General features: G+C 55.2%; 10 protein-coding genes across 10 annotated transcripts; 5 read left to right on the top strand and 5 right to left on the bottom strand.

Moving 5' to 3' along the window:
- Positions 1 to 5: 5 nt before the first annotated feature.
- E0L32_009539 (uncharacterized protein) lies at positions 6 to 1,247 on the bottom strand (the record flags this gene model as incomplete). Its single annotated transcript, XM_031144515.1, has 1 exon — positions 6 to 1,247. The coding sequence occupies one exon, from the start codon at positions 1,245 to 1,247 to the stop codon at positions 6 to 8; it is 1,242 nt and encodes a 413-aa protein (XP_030990671.1).
- Positions 1,248 to 1,698: 451 nt separating this feature from the next.
- On the bottom strand, positions 1,699 to 3,994 carry E0L32_009538 (uncharacterized protein; the record flags this gene model as incomplete). The annotated part of the gene is made up of 2 exons (XM_031144514.1): positions 1,699 to 2,126; positions 2,191 to 3,994. The coding sequence occupies 2 exons, from the start codon at positions 3,992 to 3,994 to the stop codon at positions 1,699 to 1,701; spliced, it is 2,232 nt and encodes a 743-aa protein (XP_030990670.1).
- A 2,046-nt stretch (positions 3,995 to 6,040) lies between these two features.
- On the top strand, positions 6,041 to 6,943 carry E0L32_009537 (uncharacterized protein; the record flags this gene model as incomplete). The annotated part of the gene is made up of 1 exon (XM_031144513.1): positions 6,041 to 6,943. The coding sequence occupies one exon, from the start codon at positions 6,041 to 6,043 to the stop codon at positions 6,941 to 6,943; it is 903 nt and encodes a 300-aa protein (XP_030990669.1).
- Positions 6,944 to 7,334: 391 nt separating this feature from the next.
- E0L32_009536 (uncharacterized protein) lies at positions 7,335 to 8,274 on the bottom strand (the record flags this gene model as incomplete). Its single annotated transcript, XM_031144512.1, has 3 exons — positions 7,335 to 7,869; positions 7,950 to 8,061; positions 8,115 to 8,274. 3 exons carry the CDS (start codon positions 8,272 to 8,274, stop codon positions 7,335 to 7,337), a joined length of 807 nt encoding a protein of 268 aa, XP_030990668.1.
- Positions 8,275 to 9,449: 1,175 nt separating this feature from the next.
- E0L32_009535 (uncharacterized protein) lies at positions 9,450 to 10,515 on the top strand (the record flags this gene model as incomplete). Its single annotated transcript, XM_031144511.1, has 2 exons — positions 9,450 to 9,455; positions 9,526 to 10,515. 2 exons carry the CDS (start codon positions 9,450 to 9,452, stop codon positions 10,513 to 10,515), a joined length of 996 nt encoding a protein of 331 aa, XP_030990667.1.
- Positions 10,516 to 10,824: 309 nt separating this feature from the next.
- On the top strand, positions 10,825 to 11,918 carry E0L32_009534 (uncharacterized protein; the record flags this gene model as incomplete). Its single annotated transcript, XM_031144509.1, has 2 exons — positions 10,825 to 10,998; positions 11,064 to 11,918. The coding sequence occupies 2 exons, from the start codon at positions 10,825 to 10,827 to the stop codon at positions 11,916 to 11,918; spliced, it is 1,029 nt and encodes a 342-aa protein (XP_030990666.1).
- Positions 11,919 to 12,244: 326 nt separating this feature from the next.
- Positions 12,245 to 13,578, bottom strand: E0L32_009533 (uncharacterized protein; the record flags this gene model as incomplete). The annotated part of the gene is made up of 5 exons (XM_031144508.1): positions 12,245 to 12,385; positions 12,488 to 12,721; positions 12,816 to 12,988; positions 13,058 to 13,270; positions 13,377 to 13,578. 5 exons carry the CDS (start codon positions 13,576 to 13,578, stop codon positions 12,245 to 12,247), a joined length of 963 nt encoding a protein of 320 aa, XP_030990665.1.
- A 442-nt stretch (positions 13,579 to 14,020) lies between these two features.
- Positions 14,021 to 16,315, bottom strand: E0L32_009532 (uncharacterized protein; the record flags this gene model as incomplete). Its single annotated transcript, XM_031144507.1, has 1 exon — positions 14,021 to 16,315. The coding sequence occupies one exon, from the start codon at positions 16,313 to 16,315 to the stop codon at positions 14,021 to 14,023; it is 2,295 nt and encodes a 764-aa protein (XP_030990664.1).
- A 1,094-nt stretch (positions 16,316 to 17,409) lies between these two features.
- E0L32_009531 (uncharacterized protein) lies at positions 17,410 to 23,100 on the top strand (the record flags this gene model as incomplete). The annotated part of the gene is made up of 5 exons (XM_031144506.1): positions 17,410 to 17,480; positions 17,557 to 18,502; positions 18,564 to 18,601; positions 18,647 to 21,686; positions 21,745 to 23,100. 5 exons carry the CDS (start codon positions 17,410 to 17,412, stop codon positions 23,098 to 23,100), a joined length of 5,451 nt encoding a protein of 1,816 aa, XP_030990663.1.
- A 488-nt stretch (positions 23,101 to 23,588) lies between these two features.
- Positions 23,589 to 23,955, top strand: E0L32_009530 (uncharacterized protein; the record flags this gene model as incomplete). The annotated part of the gene is made up of 2 exons (XM_031144505.1): positions 23,589 to 23,905; positions 23,949 to 23,955. 2 exons carry the CDS (start codon positions 23,589 to 23,591, stop codon positions 23,953 to 23,955), a joined length of 324 nt encoding a protein of 107 aa, XP_030990662.1.
- Between the last annotated feature and the right edge of the window lie 449 nt (positions 23,956 to 24,404).

Below are 24,404 nucleotides of genomic sequence, written 5' to 3'. Positions count from 1 at the left end.
TCCTGTTAGAGACTCGCCCTCCCATGCTCCCCTCCATCGCTCGTCGTTCTCACCGCGCCAGACAGACCCAGCGCGTCCAGCATGGTCGCCAGCTTGGCCTCAGTCTCGCGCCACTCGGCGGCCGGGTCCGACGCCGGCACGATGCCCGCGCCGGCAAACAGCCGCGCCGTGGAGCGGCGGGGACCTCCGGGGCGCACCCGCGCGCAGCGGATCGCCACGGCCCACTCGCCGTTGCCGCCATCGGCATCGCACCACCCGACCAGCCCGCCGAAGAGCCCACGGTCAAAGGGCTCCAGGTCGCGGATCAGCCCGCGGGCCGCGGCGTGCGGCGCCCCGCTGAGCGCGGGCGTCGGGTGCAGGAGGCAGGCCAGCGACAGCGCGTTGTCCGCCGCCGTCGCTGTTGAGCCGGCGATGCGCGTGCCGAGGTGCCACAGGGTCGGCGTCGCGACGAGCTCTGGCTCGCTGGGCGCGGTGAGGAGGGAGGCCGCGCGCGGGGCGAGCTGCGCGCGGACGGCGTCGACGACGAGACTGTGCTCGTGGCGGTCCTTGCGCGAGGACAGCAGGGCTTGGCCTGCGGCCCGGTCGGCCCTTGCGTCGTGGGGGCTGCGCCGGGCGGAGCCGGCGAGCGGGTGGGATGTGAAGGTGCCGTTGTCCTCCAGGCGGAGGAGGAGCTCCGGGCTCGCTCCGACGAGGCTGCCTCCGTCGGGGAGGGGGACGTGGAAGTTGTATGAGGCCGGGTTCTGGGCGACGAGGCGCTGGAAGAGGTCGAGAGCGTCTAGCGGGTCTCTGGTCGTGATGTCTACTATTCTTGACAGCACGACCTTCTCGACGTCTCCCTGGCGAGTTGCGGCTATCCCTTGGCTGACCATGTCCTCAAAGACTTGCCTACTGGGTGTGAGATGTGCGGTCGTCGTGACTGGTGGTATAGGAGCCCTGGAGTGGTTGAGGCTGTCGTGAGTGTGGTCATTGCGCGAGAAGAACTGAACGTGTTCCGGGATGAAGAGTGCTGACGGCTGTGTGGTGTCAAAGGGGATCGCTCCTACAACCACGGGGTTTCTTATCCCGGCCGATTTGGCCTCTGCAAATGCTGCCGAAAGTTGTTGCTGGAAATTGCCTGCCGGGTCTTGGCCGTCGTGTGCGCTGGTCTCGATCGTGGCAAAACAGCCAGATGTCTGTAGGCTGTGATACGGTGATGTGTAGATGAAGCTACCACCACCGTTTTGTGTGACACGATCGTGCAGTGTCATTTTCACAGCTGCAGCTAATTGGTTTTCTGAGTTGTAATTCACATAGGAGCATTTGGATTCCTTTTCATCTTGTTCATGCCTCTCGTTACGAGAAGTGCTGTGGCTCTGAGTCGCTTCTCGATGTGACCGAGTCAGGGGTAAGCCATGGGCCAGTTAGCACCGCATCGCTGCAGAGAGGTCTAGTTTAACCCAAATCCTTCCTAAAATAAACAAAGCTACTTCGAGATACTGCAGCTAACTACCAGCCATGCCTAGTTATAGTGAATCATTAGGAAACGACATGATGTGCTGCTCATGAAGCCGGAAGTTCAGGTATTGGGAAGTGTCGTCAGGTGGCAAGGCAATATGTCTGAAGCTAGGGACACTTGCCAAAGTGATGTGCCAAAGTGATGAATTAAAACATCCAGCCTGCGGCTGACGCCGTTCTTTGGGCTATATTCTGAATGGTAGGCTAAAGTATGGTCACAGTCTCAACGATGACTCCCCTCGATATCAATGCCTCTACCGCCATCCTCGGGTCGTAGTTGATCTCCTCGCCTGTCTCCTTGTGACGGTACTTTGGACAGTACTTGGCATCCCCGGCCGTCATCCCCCATCCTATGGACTCCCAATCCGGTGGTAAGGGTAGTTGTTGTAGACGAGGATCATCAAGAACGGCGGCGTCTTCGGCCTTGTCGCCAATCTGGAAGTAAGTCCGGAAGACTCCGTCGGTGCGTCTGTATATGAGCGCCGTCCAGGGATCCTCTATCGGCCCCAGCAAGGCCTCCCCATGCATGACACCATGCACGTAGCAATCGCCGACTATTCGGTACGTGCCGTCATGAGAAGGTCTCAAAAGTATGGGAGCCTCACACCCAAGAGGGATGAAGACTCTATCACCTGATACGATCTGAATGTTAGAGACGCATATACGTATTGTAAAGCTCTAAATAGCTGGCCTCACCTGAAAGAACCTCGGCCTTTGTCCGGCATGTTCCAACATGACCATCGCTTGTGAGAAAGAGATGCGAGTCTCGGAGCTGCAGTGCGAAGCGTTCCTCGTATGAGCTGGATAACGCGTGGTCCGATTCCGCCATCTCCTTTCCGGTTGCAAGCTCCATGACCCTGTCTCTAAGACACGCCATGGTCGGGAAGCCAGCAGCCGGGTAGCGATCCTCCACTTCGCAACATGACAGTGTGAGAAGATATGCATCGAGGAGACTTTCGCCCGTGTAGTAGGTGGAGTTGTTCAGTTTCTTCATCCCTAGCCCCTTGAGGTATTGCACAAGGTGAACAAAGTCCATGGAGTCGAGACAGTCGACAGACGAGACTGCGGACAGGAACACACCCGCAGCCTCGAGCTTGTTCGTTGAATCATCCAGCTTAGCTCTCGAAGCCGAGAATCCCGAGGCGCAAAACCCTGCGTCTGGCGACAAGGTATTGACGGATTTACGGGACCAGTTGGGCAGCCAAGTTGGCCACTGCGACGGAGTCGACGACGCAGCTGTCCTCTGATCCAAGCCAGCCTGCACCAAGAAGTCCAGACGACGATAATACTCCAAGTACACCGAGAAAGTCTGCTTGTACACTTCGGCTACGGATCGAGAGTAGTCTACCGAGATGCGGCAAGCTATTTCAGAGGGCGCGAGGTTCATAAGGCCATATATCTTGTCGCGCTGGTCGCTGCATGCGCGCGTGTCGTAGGTCCAGAGCAAGTGGTCGAACTTCACCGAGGCGCTATAGTCGCAGATCACCCGGGGCTCGTACATTGCTTCGTGCAATCTCGCGGGAACCCCTTCGTCTTTGTGATAGAGCGTGAAGAGCGCTCTGCACAGTGTGGACCATCGGACCTCGTCGTTGCCGCATCTGATCACGGACGAGGCACTGCCAAGCTGGATCTCTTGCAAGATCCATAGCCTCGAGAACCATGGCCGAGAAAAGACGGTTGCGATCGCCTCCCAGTTGTTCTCGTCGTACGGAAGGGCTACTGCGCGATCGTACCAAGTCGGTTCGGCGCAGCCTGGTCGTGGGACTCGCAGCCTGTCTTTGGTGAACTCTATCTGGCTGCCAAGATAGTCAAGGCTTGTCATCGCGGACTTGCTGCCGCCAAAGCCGGGCCCGATCCAGGCTACGACCCTTCTGGCAAGGCTGTAGATCTCCCCCATGCGTGGGACTTGCTCGTTGCGGTCCTGGATGCTCTGTTGATCTATGCAGATAGCGTCAATCCACATGACTCTGGGTCTGTCCGAGTATCGCAGGTGTCGAATCGCTTCTTCAAGGTTGTGGCCGATACTCAACTCTCCGCGGGATGGTGTCTGCTCCTGGACGGCGCCTCCTGTCAGCGTCTCGACTACAGATGTAACTACCGCAGTGGTAGTAGCTATAGCGGAACCCCATGTGTAAGAGAGGGCCTCAAAATCAGGCTCCGCACGATGTATCAGGTCGGGCGCTTCCGGGTCACAAGGAGAGTATTCCACGCTGGGATCCGGATGAGCCCAAGACGTCCATGCATCAGCCTCTGTAAGCTGGTCTGCGAAAATCATGTGCCCTTCGAGGGTCTCGTGGACGGTCCAGCTCCCATCCTGAGGAAGCGTTGTCCGTAAGGCTTCGAGGGAGAGATAGTCTGGAGGCCTTGGAGGTGTGGATGCCTTGAGCGGGCAGTGAGTGATGTCGATTTTGACGGGATCATCAAATAGCCCAGGCCAGAGGGTAACAAGGCGAACTTCGTTCGTGGACCTGTTCAACGGGTCGTAGTGGAAGCGAGCCATTGATCTTGACCTGAGGAGTCTTCACACGTAAACAGGTCTTTCCTAGACTCAAGAGATGCTACGAAAGATTCGGACGCTTCAAGTCACATTCTCGACACCTGTGAGACAGCTCTGCCTACTCCAAGTTGACTGGCGGGCAGCTGCTCAATTGGCTGACGGCCATGCATGGTGCTGCATGAGAGCCTTGGACAATCGAGGTCGAGATCGTTGCTCGCCAACCAGGCCATGTTGCTTCTGTATCTCTTCTCGAGTTGAAGTCAGATGATTCAACGACGTGTATCCTCCCGCCAACAATTAAAAAAGTCTGCATCATCAGAGAGCCCTGGGGCATGGGCAATGTGAAGTCTGGATCTTTCTGTTTGTGGACGTGCAGATTGTTGCACTTTCTGCCTTTGCCCGGATGAGGAGGCCTACAATCAATCAAATTACCAGAGCTTCCAGTTTGAACAAACAATGCCTCGTCATCCGGTGAGATGTCAAAGGGCACTCGCATTCGCTTAGCTCTTGCGAGTGTCGAGTGTCCACCCAGCTGAACGGTCCACGTACCCTTTCCCCATCATAAGCGGGCTGCCTTGAGAATGGCCTACCTACAAGTAGTGTACGGAGAAAGCGAGGCTTGTTTCGTGCCAGACAAGCTTTGATGGACAGGTAGCGCCGGCACTAGTTGGACCCAGGGGCGCCATCTACCTCCCTCTGTAAGACTAAGACTGTAACCACACTGTCCCGTCCCGTTGTGCAGGTGGTTTTGGGTGCTGTCCATAGATCGTTATCGCTTTCGCATCTTGCCTTTCCTGGGCAGTGGGAACTCAGCCCCCCCAAAATAACAGCGGCTGCTCCGAGATCCTGCCCAATTCGTTCATTTCCCACAACCCAGTGCATCAAAATCAACATTAGTGCGGTCTGTCGATCTGTACGCACCGTAGTGTCGATCCAGGTTGGAGCGGCTGCTAAGCCTTTGTGCCTGTGTCAATCACATTTCTACGTATTCTTCTGAGTCTGCCTTGCAAGAGATTCGCACCCTGTAACCCTGGCCTCCGCGTCTCGGGTGTCGTGGCAGGGCCGTTTGTGGAGTCACCCGGGGCGCCAAGTCGGGCATAGCGGGCACCAGCACCGGGCAAGGGCCGGGAGAACGTGTTTCTTGTTGTCGTAATCCTCTCAATATGGGCGTGGATTGGGATCTGCCTGGGGAAAAAGTCTTCTTGTGACATGATACCTATCAGCCAGCCTACGCCGCATTCAATGAAGGCACAATATTCGCAGAGTCTCGAAAATAGCGTTTCTTTGCCCATCTTCAAGCTGTGTCCATGCCCTTTGTAGATCAAGTAGTTCAGACGGAACGTCACAGCAAGCAGAAGGATACACACCAGTGATCCCACCTACCAGCTGCTAACACTCCATGAAGAGTATTGAATATCTTCCTAGCGTGCTTCGCAAAATACCCAATGCTAGCACGCTGCGAAAGCGACGCAGATAGCTGCCGGAAGGTGGCTTGGCATTTTGGCATCTTTTAGCGGCAGGTTATTGGAATCCGAGTGCGAACCTTCTGTGTGGGGACCACTCGCCCGGGTCCCTCTCAAGCTTCTAAGCCCCCCGGACCCCGTTTGTGGGTAACATCCCTTCCGAGAGCTTATACAAGCCTCTTACACAATGCACAGGGTATGGGGAGCGGATGGTAGCACAAGGACACGGGATGTTCGAGTCAAGGGAAGGGCGCCGAGAAAGGCAAAGGGATAGTAGATATAAAGGTCAGAGGTTGTGCCGTATGGGATCCGACTCGGGATGTCTTGGCCAGCCTGAAGCATCACGACAGAGTTACTAGGGGAGCGAGTCAAGTCTCATTCAACCGCCATATAACAAAACACTTACACTTTCATCTTTGAGCCTTCTCTCCCCCTGGCCCTTGATCGACAAGTGCTTCCTTGAGATCCAAGTCTCCTCCCTCCTTTCCTTTCCTCTCCTTGCCTCGACCTTACTATCTCCACCAACCGTATAACTCGACAACACACACACACACAACATACACAGACGCACAAGCCAGCCACCAAGATGACCCAGCTAACGCAGCTCAACCGCGTCTCCATCGCCGAGGTCGTCGTCTACACCCCCTACTTCCTCATCGGCATCTACCTCTCCATCCGGCACGGCTTCCGCCGCAGCTCGGGCTGGTTCTACCTCATCATGTTCTCCCTCGCCCGCCTGCTCGGCGCCGCCCTGCAGCTCGCGACCATCAACAGCCCGGACAACATGAACCTGTACATCGGCGCCATGACCCTCGAGGCCATCGGCCTCTCGCCCCTCATCCTCATCGGCCTCGGCCTGCTCTCCCGCGTCCTGCAGTCCGCCACCCGCGTCCGCGGCGCCGACAGCCTCCTCCTGCAGCCCAAGATGTTCCGCCTCGTGCAGCTCGTCCTGCTCGCGGGCCTGATCCTCGGCATCGTCGGCGGCAGCCAGATCGGCGACGAGGTCGGCAGCGACCCCTCCGTCACGACCTCGGCCCAGGGCTACCAGATCCCGACGACGAGCCAGGCCGGCACGGGCTGCATGATCGCCGGCTACGGCCTGCTCGTGCTCTTCGCCGCGCTCATGTCGGTGCACGTGCGCCACGCCGAGCCCGGCGAGAAGCGGCTGCTGCTCGCCATCGTCCTGGCCCTGCCCTTCGTCGGCGTGCGCATGGTCTACGCCGCCCTCGTCACCTTCGACTCGCAGAACCCCGAATTCCGCCAGTACGGCGGCAGCGGCGACCACCGCTACATGATCGGCATGTCCGTCGTCATGGAGATGGTCGCCGTCCTCATCTACGAGGTCTTCGGCCTCATGACGCAGCAGCGGCCCAAACACGACGTCCAACAACAGGAGTTGCCTGCGCGCGGGATGAACAAGCTCGAGTCCGGAGAGTATCAACGCCAAGGCCAGCGGTCAGAGGGCTACGCTCGCCCTGGGGCCTTTTAGGTGCCGCACCATTTAGAGATAAAAGTTGTTGTACTCACCGTGTCGAAAAAAAAGAGAGATCGGGTAAAATATCATCATGTACTTTACTACCTGCCTTATATAGAGTAATTGAAGGCCGCAGTCTGTCGGCCCTTATCGTCACCCGCATGCTCTCCAGTTCTAACTGTCGTCTGTGACCACTTGAAATGTATGTGTATACTTCTCATCGGGATAAAATGCATCCTCCTTCTTCCTGATTGCCAGAATGATCTCCACAGATCAATGTCAACAAGTCTTTTCACCTCCCGCAATGTACGATTTCATGATATAAAAATGTTCGTTATCGTTCCAGGGTTGTTTCATCGTTTCTCATGGTATCCAGGTAGGCTGACAGCCCGATCACTGCTTGCAATCAAGATACACCAGCAAGATGGAGGAGTTGTTGACCAGCCTGTAGGTTGGCAAAGGTATAGGCCTTCGATTCGGGCGGGAAGGTGCCGTTGGCAGCCCAGAGGTCGATCAGAGGCTGCATGGGCTCGACATCCTGCGGTGCCAGCATGTCCAGGGCAGTTGCCGTGAGGATAAAGTGACTGAAGCAGCTGTTGAGCGACTTCTCCAGGTTGAGGTGATAGAAGTCGAGGAAATGGGCCCAGTACAAGTGAGCATAGACGCGGAACATCTGCAGGAAGATCTGCTGGCAGACACCAAAGAATTCCTTGGGGAAGCCACTTCGCTTCCCGACCCAGCCTTCAGAGGCTCCCGACAGATCAGAGAGGGGAGTGGAGAAGGCCTGGTTGGGCTGATAGGACACGCCTGATGCATCGGTGGGAAAGAGGCTTGGGTCATCGATCTTTCGTGAGATCCACTGCTGCATCATCATCTCATACTCTGGAGCTGGGATCTCGACTGGTTCACGCCGCGCATTGAGCCAGGTATAGGAGTGATTCCTGACAAGCGTCAGCTTCAAGTCGTCTCTTCTCGCTTCACTCAGACTATCTCATGCTGCAAGTGATGAGATGAAACTTACGCTCCAGCAGACATGCGAGGGCAAGTGGTAGCATTGCAGATACTCGATCCATCATCTTCCTTCTCGAAGATGACACGTACGAAATTCCACAGATTCCGGTAATGTTCAACAACTGTGAGTGCAATTAGATAGGAGAAAGGGGAGCATCGGAACATCCTAACATACCTTGATGTGCGATCCACTCACCCGGCTCGACCGTCCTGGGGCGGGCACTGAGGGTCATGAAATTGCCTTTGACGATGTGCCGTGCGTAGGCGGCATTGAGCCAGAGCGGCAAGGGCCGTGGGAGGCGATAAGCACCGAGCGCGTCCTCTCCGGAAGCCATGAGGTTCAGCGATAATGCAAAGGACGGTGAAGGCGGTAGTGGCGGGACCTGCGGGGCGACCAGGCTGGTGGACGACTTGCTTGCCTGCGAAAGAACCAAAGGCGATGGGGGTGGTTGAGATGCTCCGACACCTTTGTTGAACTTGGGCGGAGTTCCTCTAAATCTGGCGTTACTGCAGGAAGTGGACGCGTCAGTTGGTCTGTGTGCGCGTCTGTGCAGGAGACAAGGACAAGGTGATGATGGTAGCTGGTAGCAAGTAGCGAGTATGTGGTGTAGGTAGGTTGGCAGTTGAGCCTCCTCGGGCCGTGGGGTTGCTTTCTCAAACAACCCCCCACTGCACACCTCCAGCTTGGAGCAATAGCAGAAGACGAATTAAAATGACTTACAGTCCTGCAAAGAAACTTGGCATAGCTCAGCTGCCCTTGACAGGAACCGGACGACCCGAGATTTGAGGCGAGCAACGCCTCACTAATGTGTAGCTAAGGCAAGCTTGGGGGAGATCGTCGTCCCTCTTGACCGTCCTGGACGTCCTGACCGCTGAACCAAGTAACGGCGCTTTAACAGGGTTGGGGCGCACGGCTAATTTACAATCAGGTACGTAGAGCAGACCGGTTCGTCATGGAGCTTTGATGTATGTGTGCCGGGGCCTAGGTGCATGAAGTAGGCCTTTGAACCTCGCATGGATGTGGACAATGGTGATGAAAGGAGCTGGAGGACTCTAAATTAAGGACTCGTCCCCTCCTTTTCTTTCCTCCTTTAGGGGGGAGGGGTTGTACAATGTGCGACCACACGTCCCCGCCAACATGATGCACCCATAGCAGGCAGCCGAGACGGCAATGCGTATGCATGCATTGCAGTGGAGGTTTTCATGATCAATCCTTCGCTGTGGTGCTGTAGTTGTGCCGTTCAGGGGTCCAATTAGTGAGACATACACTCTGGCGTGTCTGAATCGGGAATCCTGAGCGGGTACACTAAAGATTTAGTGCACCAACCCGAGCCCAAGTGCGGGGAGAAGCTACTAACAGGGCCTAAAATATCAATCTGCTGTCGCTCGGAGTAGATCGAGCGAAAATCTCGGCGGGGTAGTTGCACGCAATAGAAGATGCAAAGCTCATAGCATCACACTGGGCTGTTGTCGGGACACAGGTTTGGTCGAAGACCCTTAGCCGCACACAATGCCGGTAAGTCTCAACTCCATGGCTCTGCATATATAAGAGATTACTCGACTGATTTGCTTGCTGCTCTCTGTAGCTTATAATAGTCACGGGCCTCCCGACATCGGGCAAATCCACACGGGCAAAGCAGCTACACGAGCACATCTCCAAGCGCATCGCGGCCCAGCCCGAAGGCCAGACGAAATACCGCCTGCATCTCATATCAGACCAGACTCTCTCTATATCTCGAGTAGTTTACGACCTATCGCCCGAAAAGCTACCAGCACACACCCGCTCCGCCAATGCCTCGGAGAAAGATGCCAGGGCTGCCCTGTACGGCGCCGTGAAGCGAGTGTTGTCGCCGCGCGACATTGTGATCCTGGACGGTCTCAACTACATCAAGGGATGGCGGTACCAGTTGTTCTGCGAGGCCAAGAACTTGCGCACCCCGAGTGTCGTGCTGCAGATCGGTTGTGCGGTGGACAGAGCGAAGCAAATAAACGAGGAGAGGTTGAAGAAGCGCGAGACCAACGGCAGCGAGGGTGTCAATGACGATTCAGCGGACGAAGGGCCCTACGAGCCGGGAAACTGGGATAATCTCGTGTTTCGATACGAGGAGCCGAATGCCATGAATCGCTGGGACAGCCCCCTCTTCACGCTGATCTGGGAGGATGACGAGGCTCGGGCCAACGAGGTTTTCGACAGCATCTGGGAGACGATTGCCGGAGAGAACCGAAAGGTTGTCAAGCCGAATCAGGTTGCATTGCAGAGGGGCACAGACGCAGGTGGAGATTATCTTTACATTCTAGACCGGGAGACCCAGGACATCGTGAAGCGGCTATCCGAGCATCAAGGAGACGAGGTCGGCGGCACAGTCAAGCTGCCACGAGGCGATGGCGTGGGCGAGTTGGTCGTCGAGCTTCCTGGCAAGAAAGTCGGGCTGCCACAGCTACAGAGATACAGAAGGGCCTTTCTGGGTCTCAACAGGGGTGGCATTGGCCTGGAGGCGGTCGGAAACTTAGCAGTGGCAAGGATCCGAGAAGGCTTTGTGGGATATTTGAACGACGCATTCGAGAAGGAGGAGTAAACAGGTATAGGTCTGGTTTGCATTAGGATATGGAGTTCCTTCTATCTATGATACCCAATTGAAAGCTTGTCATAATAAGACAGTGTTCCTATTATGATGTATACCTTAGGTTTGAAATCGCTGCTTTCTTTACCTATTTTATGCGTTGGTGCTGGTGAATAGACCAGGTGGCGCCAGTTGAGGACACTAGCCACCAGAAACGAGCTCGCGCCACAGTGCCCATCTACCTAAGCTGTCCTTCCGACGTCACCCATTTCCACCATTCTTTAAACCCAACATCATCCGTGAAGTACGGTTAAAAATCCAAAGATGGCTCGAATTACGAACTCGCCGTTTGCACCCGCGCCTGGTGCTATCAAGAGGGATCCGCTGTTAGACCTGAACAGGTTACTATCCCGCCTTGAACAGAATATCCTACACGCAAATGCCGAACTCGAGCGAAGGCTAAGAAGGGACGAGTACGAACGGACCAAAACGCGATATGTAAGTCGTTATGCGAGGTATCTTGTGCTGTTTAGAGGTTTCCCAGCTAATGTGCGTCTCATCAGAACATTGAAACTGCAAGGAAATGGCTCACGACTCTCGAGCAGGATGCCCTGGGAGTAAAAGTCCACAGCCGACGACAGGAGCTGCAAGCCGACCTGAACAAGAAGCGGGCGCTCATCAACGAGCTGTTTGAGCGGGTGGATGACCTTGAGAATATGGGGTGGGATGATGGAGATTCAGACTCGGAGGGAGAAGACCTGCTCGCAGACATAATAGAGACGCCGAGCGAAAGCACGGGCAACGATACAGCGGAGACGGAGGAAGCGGCTGCTGAGGAAGCAACTGAAGCACCGGAGGCGCAATCAGTAGCAGATCAACCCCTGTCCGCACAGCCAGCGGCCCAGAAAGAGTCAACGGGAACAGATTCAAACCGGCACCAAGCCCGGCCAGCAGTGGTGCCCGAGACCGCGCCGTCCCAAACACTACGGGCGCGCGGCAGACCAAACAAGCTAGAGTCTGAACAGGACACAGCGCAGACTACTTCCTCAGACCTCTTTGAAGGGAGGCGCCGCACGTCCATCTCTGCCGTGGCCACGGAGGAAGCTATGCTCGACCATCACAGGCACGAGCAAGAGGCGCTGGCCGAGGACATCCTGCGCATGGCCAAAGCGCTGAAGGAGAAGTCCATGACCACGGCGCGCCTACTAGAGGAGGACAAGGACATCCTCGACAGGGCAGGAGAGTGCATGTACGCCAGTGACAGGGGCCTGGAGAGCGCTGGCCGCAAGATGAGCGCGTTGACGAGGATGACGGAAGGCAAGGGATGGCTGGGACGGATGATGCTGTACGGCATGGTGTGGGGCATGATGGCTGTGCTGATACTCATCTTCCTTTTCTTGCCGAAGCTGCGGTTGTAAAGGCAGAGCCTATTCTCGATATTGTGTGAGTTGCCATCTACAGCGTTTACGTGTTGATCACTGCAGTGGTACACTTTGGCTCTTTCTGCGCCTTGATACCCTTACGAATGCTGAAAAATGACGAAATGCATTGAAACTTTTAAACTAAATGCTGCTTATTCTTTCTTTGTGGGGATTTCGCGATGGATGTATCGCCTTTCCCTTCGCAGTTCCGGCTGTGATAATCATCGAATCTTGAGAATGTCCTCCGTGTGCTGGACCTAATGTTCAAACATCAAACTAAATGCTCCTGCTTTCTGGATCGAACAGCACCGCCGACAGCATTTTCACTCGCCAAAGAGTTCGGCGATCTCGTTCTGTATGGCCTGGGCCTCTGCGGCCTCTCTCTGGGCCATAACGGCCTCCTTGTAGGCCTCCGGGATATTATCATCCCCCTCGATCAGTCCAAGAGGAACACCCGAGTTGGCCTTTAGTCGGTCCAGAGTTAGTCATTGCTCATACGAATTCGAGATTTCCACCCAGGAAACCGGGGGGCGGCTGATAGTCAGACACGGGGTTTTAAAACTTACAGGAGGGTCGTACTCGAAGAAGTTGAGGTGCCTCATCACGCCGACCCTGGCAAGGCGCTCGTCCCACGAGATGCCGCACTTGCGCTCAAAGAAGTCCTTGAAGCGCGCGAACTCGTCGGCAAAGACGCCTCCGGCGAAGGTGGGACGGTTCTTGTATTTCTTGCCGCCCTTGCGCTTCTGGTACTCGAAAGCGAAGGTGTAGAGCGTGGGGTTCTTCTCCTTGGACTCGGCGAGCTTTGATTCATTTGTTAGTGGGGCGGAGGGATATCTTTCTCACTCTGCGTGGCAGGGCGTCTATCTGGGGGAAGCAGGGTCGGTGATAACTCACATAGAGGGTCATGATCTCATGCTCGTTGTCCCTGGGCCGGTCATCCGTCCTGCCACTAGCAGCCGCCACGAGGCTGCGCTCGTCCTCGTCCATCTCGCCGTTCTCGGCACGAGGCCTGGTGAGGCGGACTTTGAACTTGAAGCCCGTGGCGTCGGTGTAGATGTCATTAAGCTCTAACCGCGCAGGGGTTCTTGGTTAATCACGGTTCTGAAATGTCATGTGAAAACTGAGCGCAAACTCACCCCAGTTGATGAAGAGACCCTCGCGCTCCATTTTCTCAGCATAGATGGCGGCCTCGGCCTGCGCTTCCTCCTCGTCTTCCTTGCGCTGCTTCTTGTTCTGCTCGAGCCTGTACAGCTTCACGGGACGCTTGTGGTTCCGGTCGATGCAGTCCATGAGCCACTGCCACTCGACGATGGGGACTGCCTTGCCGCCCTTGACGAGGGCTGCCTTGACTAGACAAGGGGGCGGAATGCAGTTGTTAGTGAAATCGATAGTTGATTTACGCATCTCAGGATAAGGATGATTCCTGGGTTCAATAATGAGTTGCAAGAGACTTACCGTTGTTAGACTTGCGCATGTAGTCCTTGTCCGACGTGATCAGGATGGTGGTATCCTTGTCAACCTCGCGGGTGACCTGACCACCACGGCGGGTGATGGCCACCTCCATGTCACTGATATGCATATCAGTACGGAAATTGTCGCCAAGAGCGATGCGAGTTCCGCGGAAGATCTGCGACCGCCGCTGGCTGAGTGAAGCCATGATCGATGAGAGCAGTATGGTCAAACCTGAAAGTGGTAGAGTGAGATAAGTGAGTTGTGACGACTGATGGCCGGTGATCTGGTCGTCAGATGAAGCGAACGTCAGTTTTGACGGTCAAGAGAGAGAGGTGGATGAAACCCTCGAGTTCGCCTTGGGCGTTGAACAAGAGAAGAGGAGGCAAGAGCGTAGTCAAGAGGGCGAGAAAGGAAGGAAAGAGAATGAGAGGTGCTCGGCCTGGATTAAAAGAGGAAAAGGTGAAAGAGTGGTCAAGACGGTGAGGGGGAGGATGAAGTAGTGTGCTGGGAGAGTGATGGCAAGCTTATGTATCTGAAAGGACTCTGATCCGGAAATGAGGACAGCATTAGTCGAAACTGAAGAGAAACTAAAGCGAGACTGAACGATCTTTGACGACAATCTAGACTTGCATTACCGCAGGACCAATCTATCTTATACTTTTAGCTGCCTTGATAAAGGCCCGAATCTTTTCGAGGCTCTGCTTCCCGTCGACCTCAACTCCACTGCTAACATCTACAGCCAGAATCCTACTAGATTCAGCACCGACAGCAGCAACCGTCTCTGCCACATTTTCAGGGTTCAATCCGCCGGCAAGCACCACAGTAAGCTCCTTGTCCCGGAGGAGATCGGTCTGGACAGCAGACATGTCCAGAAGCTTGCCTGACCCATACCCAGAATCGAGGAGAGGAACGGTGTGATAACCTCGGAGGGCAAGGCCCGGCTGACCGGGCTTGAACTTATGGATCACAGGGACGGGAATGAGGCTCGCCCATTCTACAGGCTCATCGCCATGTAACTGAACCACATCGAGCTGGTATCGCTTTTGCTTCTCCAGGATCTCTGCCAAAGGCTGGTTTAGGAATACACCCACGAGGAGGGTCCGACCTCTGCACAGACTCTGCCTCGCCAAACTGAAGAAGTCGGTCGCTGTGTTGCTCACCCCTGATGAAATAGCCGCTTGAGGAGCCTGGGCTGTTGAGTTTTGGTGAACGGCCTGTGAGATTGCAAGAGCTGTCTCGTCCGACACCAATCGCTTCAAGCCAGGGACGAGGATCATGCCAATCATGTCAGCACCAGCTTTGACTGCCTCTGCAGCTGCCTCGGCACTTCGAGTGCCACAAATTTTGACGAGCAGAGGCTCAACTTTTGGCGGCTTTGGCGATGCCGTCTCGCCTGCGCAGAGTTGCCTGATGAACTGAGAAGCATCGGGCGCCCGCATGATGGCCTCGCCAACAAGAACGGCATTGATGCCGTCGTTCCTGCAGGCCAAGACATCTTGGTGAGAGTTGATACCACTGAGGGCACAGATGATTGTCTCCTTGGGAACCATGCTCCTCAGGCGGCTTGTGGTGTTGAGATCGACCTCGAAGCTCTCCAAATTACGGTTGTTGACACCGACGACCTTGGCCCCGAGTTCAACAGCAACCAACATCTCCTTGGCGTTCTGGACTTCCACGAGGGGCTCCATGCCCAGAGACAGGGAATAGTTGTACAGCCTGGTGAGCAAGTCTGTCTCGAGCATCTTGACAATGAGTAGCACAGTATCGGCACCAGCTAGCCTTGCCTCCAGGATCTGGTACTCCTCAAAGATGAATTCTTTGCGGAGGATGGCAGGCCGGTTCGGCAGGCCGTTCAATACCTGCCGGACAGCCCGGAGGTCTTCTAGGCTACCCTTGAACCAGTCGGGCTCCGTGAGCACAGAGATCACACTGGCGCCCGCAAGAGCATATTTGCGGGCCTGGGAGGGGGCGTCGATGTCCATCGCAAAAACGCCCTTTGACGGAGAGGCACGCTTAATCTCAGCCATAAGAGACACGTCGTAGGGTGATTGGCGTAGGCGGTCTAGCAGGGAGATCTGTGGAGGAGCACAGTTGAGGTTGTAGGCAGCTTGAAGGTCACTTGGCCTCTGCGACGGGACCAGTTTCTGGGCAGCCACCAGCTCCTTACGGCGAGTGTAGATCTGTTGCAGGATGTTCCCCTTTGGCTTTACAGAAGCAGGCTTTGCGCTGGGAGCCGATGCGGCCTTGGCGGCCTCCTGCAACCGCTCATTCTCCTTCCAGGTACCTCCTTGCATGCGGAGAAAGTTCTTGATCATGGTCCGGCCCTCGGCAGACAGGATGCTCTCGGGGTGGAACTGGACTCCCTCGATGGTGTACTCCTTGTGGCGGACACCCATGATAACTCCATGAGTGCCATCCTCCTTTGGAATCCAGGAGGTCACCTCGAGAGCCGGCGGGAGCGTAACACGAGTGCCAGCTAAAGAGTGGTACCTGGTGACGGGAAGACCCTGCGCCATCCCAGCGTAGACGCCCTTTCCATCGTGGGTCAAGGGAGAGGTCTTGCCGTGAAGGATCTCCCCCGCAGAGCTGACATCGCCTCCATAGACATCAAAGATGCATTGCTGTCCCATGCAGATGCCGAACACCGGGATCTTGCCGGCGAAGTGGCGGATGGCATCGCGACTGATCCCCGAGTCCGTGATGGGATGTCCGGGGCCCGGACTCACGACAAGCTGCGTTGGATTCTTGGCAATGAGCTCGTCCAAGGTGATCTGGTCGTTCCTGAACACGGTGACTGTCGCACCTTCCAGGACGAGGTACTGGTAGACATTCCAGGTGAAGGAGTCGTAATTGTCGATGAGGATGAGATTGGACGCCGTGGGGATCGGCGCCACCGGCTCCGGGTGGTGCGGGGAGTGGTCAATGATCTCTGAGGAAGCCATTGTGCCTGCGTACGAGATCTTTGCGGGCAGTGAGAACTCGTAATGAACCAAGGCAGTGCAGGAGACGGCCTCTCTGTGGTTTTTGGGGAAGCTCTTCCCCAGTATCGCGGCTGCGGGGAGCAATGTTTGGTGAAGTGACGGTCTGAGTGAGTCAGCTGCTGTACGACTTTAACTGCCGATAACACTTTATCAAGGTTTGCGATCCCCAACTTTTTTTTTTGGGCCGCGTATTTTGGTCAGGGACTGGTACACGAAAATTGCAGGCGAACCTGGCTAGAATCCTGCGTACCTAGTCGGGACAACGCTTTCAACCGTCACGGCCAAGGCCAATAGGCACTTCAATCGATACCCCATGCTTGACTTGTCTACGTATACTCGTTCTATTGTCAATTCCATCCCTGCTGGTAAGGAAAGTCAAAATCCCAACACGCAACAAATGTGGTCCGCTTCTTCCATCGCTTCCGAGGCCTTTCGATCCGTGGAAGAACCGCCTCATATGGCTGTGGATGGACAGCCACTCCTCAAGGCGGGTAACCTGGGGCCTCCTGGCGATATTACCACCTTTGGGTACTAGTCACCTAAGGTCTTCGAGATTGAATGAGAGGGATCTCCCGAAACAGGAATTGGGAAGTGAACAAAGGGAACGATTGAGACATAGTAAATTTTTGGGGTGTCTAGAGGTATGAGGCCCTATTGCATGCAGACAGGGGACAAAGGAATCTGTTCGCGAAGCACCTCATTCTTGATTTCATTGATGTTGAAGTTGAAGTTCCATTGTGTCGAGTCTGGCGCTGATATTTGAGTAGTGGGGGCCTCCCCTGCTGCTGCTGGATGGCACGTCAAGCTACGACCCAGTCCACCACCAGAATCCCCGTGTTTAGCTAGAGCTCACTTTTTTTGAGCTTCGCGCCAGACACACGCATCAAGCACAGCACATCGACCTTCACAACACTGTTTGGGCCCTCCGAACCGCGTTTGGTCCCCCAACGCCCTTTGAGTCGCACCATATTTGCTCTGCATCAGCCTTTCTCTTGCGCAACTCTCATGGTACTGGGAGGCAATAGATCTCTCGTTGCCAGGTGAGCCTCGCAACAATGGCGTCGCCCTCTGATCGGACATACTTCCCGTCCCTGGAGGAATGTTTGAAAGGCGATAGGATTCTGCTGTAGGTGTTCCCTTCAACCAGACACGAGAAGTCTACCCCTTCGTGACGTGATTAGAGACTAACCGCTTTTCTGTAGCTCCTGGAAGCTGGTCGCTTCTGCCTTGTCCGATGCCTCCTGCGATCGACTGGACAGCCAGGCTGTCGGAGAGTTCCTTCGCGACAATCACGTCCTTGGCCTCTTCAAGGCACCGACGAAGGCTTTTGAGGCCTCAACATCCCAGTCGAGATCCGAATTCGAGACCAAGACGGCCGCTATTAACGTCACACCGACGCCGAACGACCAGTACGACATCAAGACGATCAAGGAGGACGCGCTTTGGCTCAGCAGGAATGCAGACATCAACGAGGTCGCCGCCTTGCGCATCGTCGTGGCCGAGTTCCAGTCTCGAGCTCAAAACCATCTGACCGGCCGCCTCTCTGCGCAAGATCTTGTCAACCTCCAGGAAGCAGCAGGAGTGACTAGTGCCCAAGCATCCAGCATTTTCGCTACTCTGGATACTTCCAACTTGCAGGATGCTGAGACGATATGGTCGGACTTCGAGACGGAAGTCGAAAAGCGCCAACGCATCTTTGCGCACTACTTGTCCGAACGTCGATACTTCATGATGTCGGCAGACTATCTGACCACCTTGATGCTGCACCCCCAGAGGCCGCACATGGCAACCACTGCCACTTCCGAAGCTTTGCGCAAGGACATCCTCAAGACAGCATACGCCATAGATGCAAACGCGGATATGGATACGCAGGCTTTCAACCTTCTCCTCTCGACGTATATGGATATCCTCCCTAGCTGCATCCAACGTGTCGATGCTGGTCTTCGGTCTGTGTTGAAGGAAGGCACTGTTGTGTCCGATGACATGGAGACGCAATGGACTGTCACATCGCTCTCCGAACTGACACACGCGATGGCTCTGATATTCCAGGTTGTCGATTTCTCAACTCCTGCTTTCACAAGTCCATTCGTTGTCTCACGGTGGTTTCAGTTCATGGGAGAGTACGGATTTCTGGACGGCTTCACACCTGTAAATTCTGGCCCCTTCTCCAACTGCCAATGCGGCGAAACTGACCCAATTTTCTCTTTAGGACAATGCTGCGGTCGCGGATCTTATCCTGCCTCTGAGGTCCTTGATCTGCTCAATATCTGTCGCGCTGCTAAACACGACTAGGTGTCTGGCAATCCTCGACCAAGAATTGGACCTTGATGACAAGGAAGATGCTTACATTGTCAACCCTGACGTCCTTGAGGTCATCCACAAAGCGATCTTGGTCGTTGTGGAAGCTGAGCTAGTCAGCGTTACCCCTGTCACGTTCTCCTGGGCATTAATCCTCCATAGGATGTACGTCTCGTTCCAGGAGCGAGCGGAGCGCCGTGACATCGCGCAGAACCAGAGGGCGCAGTTGGGCTTTGAACTTGAGAACCAGGCACATGGCCCTTTAGGTCGCCGGAACTCAGCAAGTAGCATCGTCTCCCTGGAGTCCACCCGCTACGACCGCTTTCTTGCCGACGCAGCCTTGCAGCAGGACGTACACCTCACTGAGATGCTGGCCAAATTCGCAACCGATGATAGCCGCATATATGAGGTGCTCTTGGCCATCGCTGCGGCCGCCGGCGATGGTGTCGACTCTGGTCTTCGGCCTTCACTGGGTGATCGTGTTCGAAGCACGTTTCTCGATCTTTTCAAGACCAGCTTCCCTGCTGTGGGGTATCGAGAAGAACCTCTGGGCGCACTTTTGCAGATCATTGCTGGCGGATCTCAATACTGGGACCTGAATGAGGCGGCCGTTGTCGATGCAGATTCGGCAGTTTCAGCCTACGCTCTGGATGATATTGAGCTCCTGGAGCTTTACTTTCAGCAAGCGATGTGCCGCTTTCCGCTAGAGTTTACCCCCTTCTCCCAGCTGTGTCAAAGCTTGTCAGCGTGTCTCTCCAAGGATGAGAAGTCTGACATGGTTCTCAAGCTTCTGCTCAAGAGCCCTACCCTGACCTTTACCTTTCCCCCAAGGTTCACTGGATATGAGTTGGACCAGGAGGAGGAGGACACGAACTCCTTCGTACTGACCCAAGACGTGCCGCTATTTACGCCATCATCTTCATGGCGGAGGCGATTTATCGACGACGAGGAGTCGTTCTCCATCCCTGCTGGTACTCACGGTCGATTTCTGACCAACCAAGGGAAAATCGCAATTTTGGACCACGAACACTCCGCTCTGGCTCTTATGAGCAAACGCCTAGATGTGAATGTTTCTCGTGGAGAGTACGATAGTGTTCTTGGCTATCTGGAACCCAGCGAGGTCGCTGAGGCTATATCGCTTCTTGCCTATTTGGTACGGACCGAGACTTTGAAAGCAACGGCAAGGTCCGAAGGAAACAGTGCGCTTGAGGCTGGGATGAACGTGCTCAGGGAATCAAGCCGAGCACTGCCCAATAACAAAGACATCGTCACTGTTATCTGTGATACTCTGGATACTATCATCCAGGAGCAATCTTCTTACACAGACGAGGCGACAGTGGCGGTGCTCAACTCGTGCATCCAATTCCTTCATGCTGCACTTGCGGTCTGCCCCGGCCGTGTATGGTCATACATGGCCAGGAGTGAGCTGCTCACCACTGAGGTACGCGCCGGGCGTCTATCGCGGTTGACTGGGACTTCAGAGATGATCTCGACTCGCTTCGACTTCTTGGCTTCCTCGATGCGACTCCTGTCAAGCTTGATCGACAGCACTCTAGAAAGCTCTGTCCAACGTACAGTCGGCAACAAAGGCGTTGGGCGGACCAACAACAACGACAACTCGTGGCTTGGAATCTCGGACAAGGTGCTGGAGCAAGTGAGCCTTTCAATCGCTCAGACGACCATCGACATTCTCGAAAACACCGTCACATGGCGATTCGCTTCCGAGATCCACCGAAGCCAGCTTACCCAAGAAGTCATCACGATACTGGACAGTCTTATCCAGTATTCGTTCAGTTTTGGTGATCCCAAGGGATCCCGCGCCTTAACAGCATGTTTGGTCCCTGCGGCAAGATATGTCATTGACAGCTTCATGTCATCGTCCTCTGGTTCTCTGAGATTCCAGCCGCTGCTTATGAGTCTCATGACCGCCTTCCAATTGCCCGAGTCGACACTGTACCAGCGTAGTAAAGACGTCGTCATCAAGGCGACTTCCACGGTCCTCCGCTTCGCTGCAGTGTTGCTCAAGGCCATCAACTTCCTGGACCAACCCTCAACTTCGCTCGAGACACAGTTGTTTAAAGTTGTGTCGCTGCTCGCTCGCCTCTGTGCCGTCCGGGATACCTACAGGGCGCCAATCTTTGCCCTCATGGAGGCGCTCGTCGTGAGTGCGGGCAAGGTCACCACGGAGCCCCCATCCCTCCTGGGCTACCTAGGCCCCCAGATTTCCAAGTCTTTCCTCGAGATCCTGTCTCGATTAGACAAGCCATTCAACCGGACGGCAGAGGTCGTATCAGTGTGGAAATTTCTCTCGACAATTATACGGAACCGACAGCAGTGGATGGCTAATTGCCTCCTTACTGGCAAAACCCCGCGTGACGCATTACAGGGCGACGGAAAGCTGTCCAAGGCATCATCGAACTCAATTCTGTACGCAGCTCAAGAAACCCTGCGCACCATATCCTCGATTCCTGCCGCAGAAGCACTTGCAGTGCTGGACTTCTTCACATCTGCGCACAACTACTGGCCGTGGACAATCCTGGCAGTGGACAGCGACCAGGCGTATCTCACTGAACTCCGAGCTTATGTTCGAGACCTCAAATCGGCCTCTGTCGTCGCTAGGACAACCCCAGCCGCAGCTTGCGACCAAGCTCGGATAGCAGCATACATAGCTGAGACTTTTGCTATGCAGCTATATCATCTTCGCCAGATGGGCAAGGTGGAAGAGTTCGCGTCGGCTGTCGTCCAAGACCTCGACTATTTCTTGAGGGATGGTGTAGGTGTTGCAGGGTACAATACCTCCCTGCACGTGAATTTTGCAAAGAACTTTGAGTCCCGTTATTCGGGCTGCTCTCTGGAGAGTTTCAAGCGTACCTTGCTTGCGCCTCGTGATCTCGGACCGCAATATTATTACGCTCTGGATCTGGCAGAGAGGATGCTGAATTTTGACTCGGCCTGGGCAGGCAAGAAGGACGATGGATTCCGACACGAAATGCGAACAGCAAATCTCAACCTTTCGCTCGTCGATGCTCAAATTGTACGTCGCCCACGCATCCCCTTCCAAATTCTACATTTGCTAACATTCATTTCTATAGGCGCTGTTTCATTCCTGGGAATTCCTCCTGCTTGAGCTTAGCCTTTGCCTCCTGCCAAAGAGCAAGAGGATAAGCATCGCTATGATTCAGGTTGCAGAGCAGTGCTTGTCCGCGAATCAGAACCTCCAGGGACCGGAGAAGATCTTTGTCAAGCTCACCCAGGCACGATCGAACCTGTCGTTGATGCTTGTCCAGCGCCTTGCGGATTGCTCGATGCTGCCCAAGGACATAAACTCTCTTCTTGTGTCTCTGTGGACGACAATTATTTCTGTCGAGAGTCCTTACGACCCTGACCAACTGCCCTACTACCGAACCCTTCTCAAGGTTCTGTATGTGATCCTTCGCGGTTCTCATAGCTCGAAGGCAACTTCGACCAGTGATGGCGGCGCCGAGGGAGAGCTGGCCGTCTCAACGACGCAGACGGTCCTCAACATCTTGGACCGGGTTGTTGCGCAGGGCTTCAGAACTCTGGTAAGCTTGATTCACGACCCGGAGGCGAACGTCTTTCCGGAAGATGTGGCTCTCATCACTGCCATCCTTCAAGCCTGCATCAGTATGCCCGGCATGGACCAGTGCCAGACCCAGATTCTCAACATCATGGCTTCGCATGACGCACTACATGTCGCCACGTCTCTGTACTCTTGGGCAGACAAGCTTGCCGTCAACGGCGATCCCATCTACGGAGAGCTTAGTCTCATGTTCCTGCTTGAGCTCTCCACTCTGCCCACGATTGCCGAGCAGCTCGCCTGCGATGGGCTCCTCGGACACATCGTTTCGTCAAGCCTCGCAAACCACATGCGGCGCTCCAACGTCTCGCCGTTTGCAGACGTGGTCGGAGCACAGCGCTGTTACACCGTCTGGGCCAAAGCGATCCTGCCCCTGCTCCTGAACATCCTGATCGCTCTCGGCACCACCATCGCGCCCGAGGTCGCCTTCGTGCTGAACCAGTTCCCCACGCTGCTCGAGTCGAGCGTGCAGCGGTTCGAGGCCCCCGGCCTCAGCCGCACGGCCTCGCGCAAGAGCGGGCAGTACGTCACGCTCCTGGCCGCCTCCGAGGTGCACTCGCTGGCGCTCCTCACGCGCGTCCTGGCCGCCCTGCGGGTCAACAACAACCGCGACATCCCCGAGATCAAGTGGGACGCGGGCACGCTGGTGGAGAACGTCGACTTTTGGCTCTCGCGGCCCAAGGTCCTGCGGGAGAGGCTGCTGCCGCTGGGCCAGCGCGAGGCGGAGTGGCGCGGCATGAGGCCGGACGGCGCGGTTGCCGCCGGCGCGCAGATCGAGAACAAGTTGGAGGAGAAGGTTGTGGGCATGCTCGAGGGCCTTAAGCTGGTCCTGAGCGATGATGCCGAGTAAGGTTAGCCCGAGAAGGTGACGATGGGTCGGTCTTCTTTGATATTGGTACTATCTTCGGGGAGAAGGCAATGGGATGTCAAGACTAGTGTAGTTTGTATTCATTCATGAGGCAGGCGGCGTTGGACAAAGGCTTGGCTGAGGCCAATATGTTCCGAGATACTGGGTTTTGCACCGCGTCCATAGAAAATGCTCATGTTAGATAGAGCAATGATTCTTTTTCGGCTGATAAAGTCTTGTCACTATGATTTTGATGACCAGATTCTGCGAACGATATATAAATGCATAATGGAGGCTGTCCGTATAACATTTCGGACCTCCTTTCCATGTTTGATTTTCTAGTACAGTAGCCTCAATGCTTGTTTCGAGACTGTTTTAATGTTACAAGAATGCCTGAAATCATCATGGGCTATCCGTATCCCAATGCGAAGAGATCCTAGACATGTTCCGATCCAGTCCATCCTGACGGGTATCAGAAATGCTCGGCAATCATGGATATTCCCATTCCTTATCATTACAAGAGAGAGAAGAGCATCGACCCCCTTTCTACACAACCAGCCGCCCTAATGCACAGAGATTTTGATCTGGGAGATTTATCGCCCGGGCTGGCCCTGCTGGGCGGTCAGCTGGGCGTTGTGCTCCTGGAACCGCTCGCTCAGGCGGGTGGACGTGGCCATGGACTTTTGGACGCAGCGGGTGATGCAGCCGGTCTCGCGGCCGGAGAGCGTCTTGGAGGTGAAGTCGTCGATGCAGGACACGAAGCAGTGGTCGACGAGGTTGCCGAAGAGCTGAAGGTCATTCCTCCCAAGTCAGTATACAAACCATATAGGAGATGACGACACTTTTTGTAGGCACTAGCCTTTGCAAGTGTGATTGTTGCGGAAAGGGGGGGCAGCGGCACTTACACCGAGGAACTCCTTTACTTGTCTCTTCTGCAGGCGCATCTCGAGCTCCTTGGCCTCGGCTTGCGTGAGTCTGTTGAGAGTTTTGACTGTCAGTCCGCGGATGACCTTTGAGGGGACGTCATTTGGCGATAATGAAGGCCTAGGGATTGGAGGGAAGGAATACTGACTGGTCCATGGCGATGAGAAGTGTGTGTGGCTGGGCGATCAGAGAGGATACTTCCGAGAGAGAGACTGACGGAGGTGATGTGTGGATGGGATGAGAGGCTGGGATGAGACAAAGTTGATCGTGTGGTGAATTGCTCTTCTTCTTCAGATAGATCGGCTTGTCCAGAAAATTCCGAGATACTGGGATTCGGCAGAGCTCTGCAGGGCCCACAACAGCATCTCGGTCGCAGTGTCATT

This window comes from Thyridium curvatum, assembly GCF_004353045.1.
Source record: "Thyridium curvatum strain D216 chromosome Unknown NODE_70_length_221790_cov_84.609339, whole genome shotgun sequence".
Classification (NCBI taxonomy): domain Eukaryota; kingdom Fungi; phylum Ascomycota; class Sordariomycetes; order Thyridiales; family Thyridiaceae; genus Thyridium; species Thyridium curvatum.
Note: the sequence above shows the minus strand (reverse complement) of the source record. Positions and strands in the feature narration are given on the sequence as shown.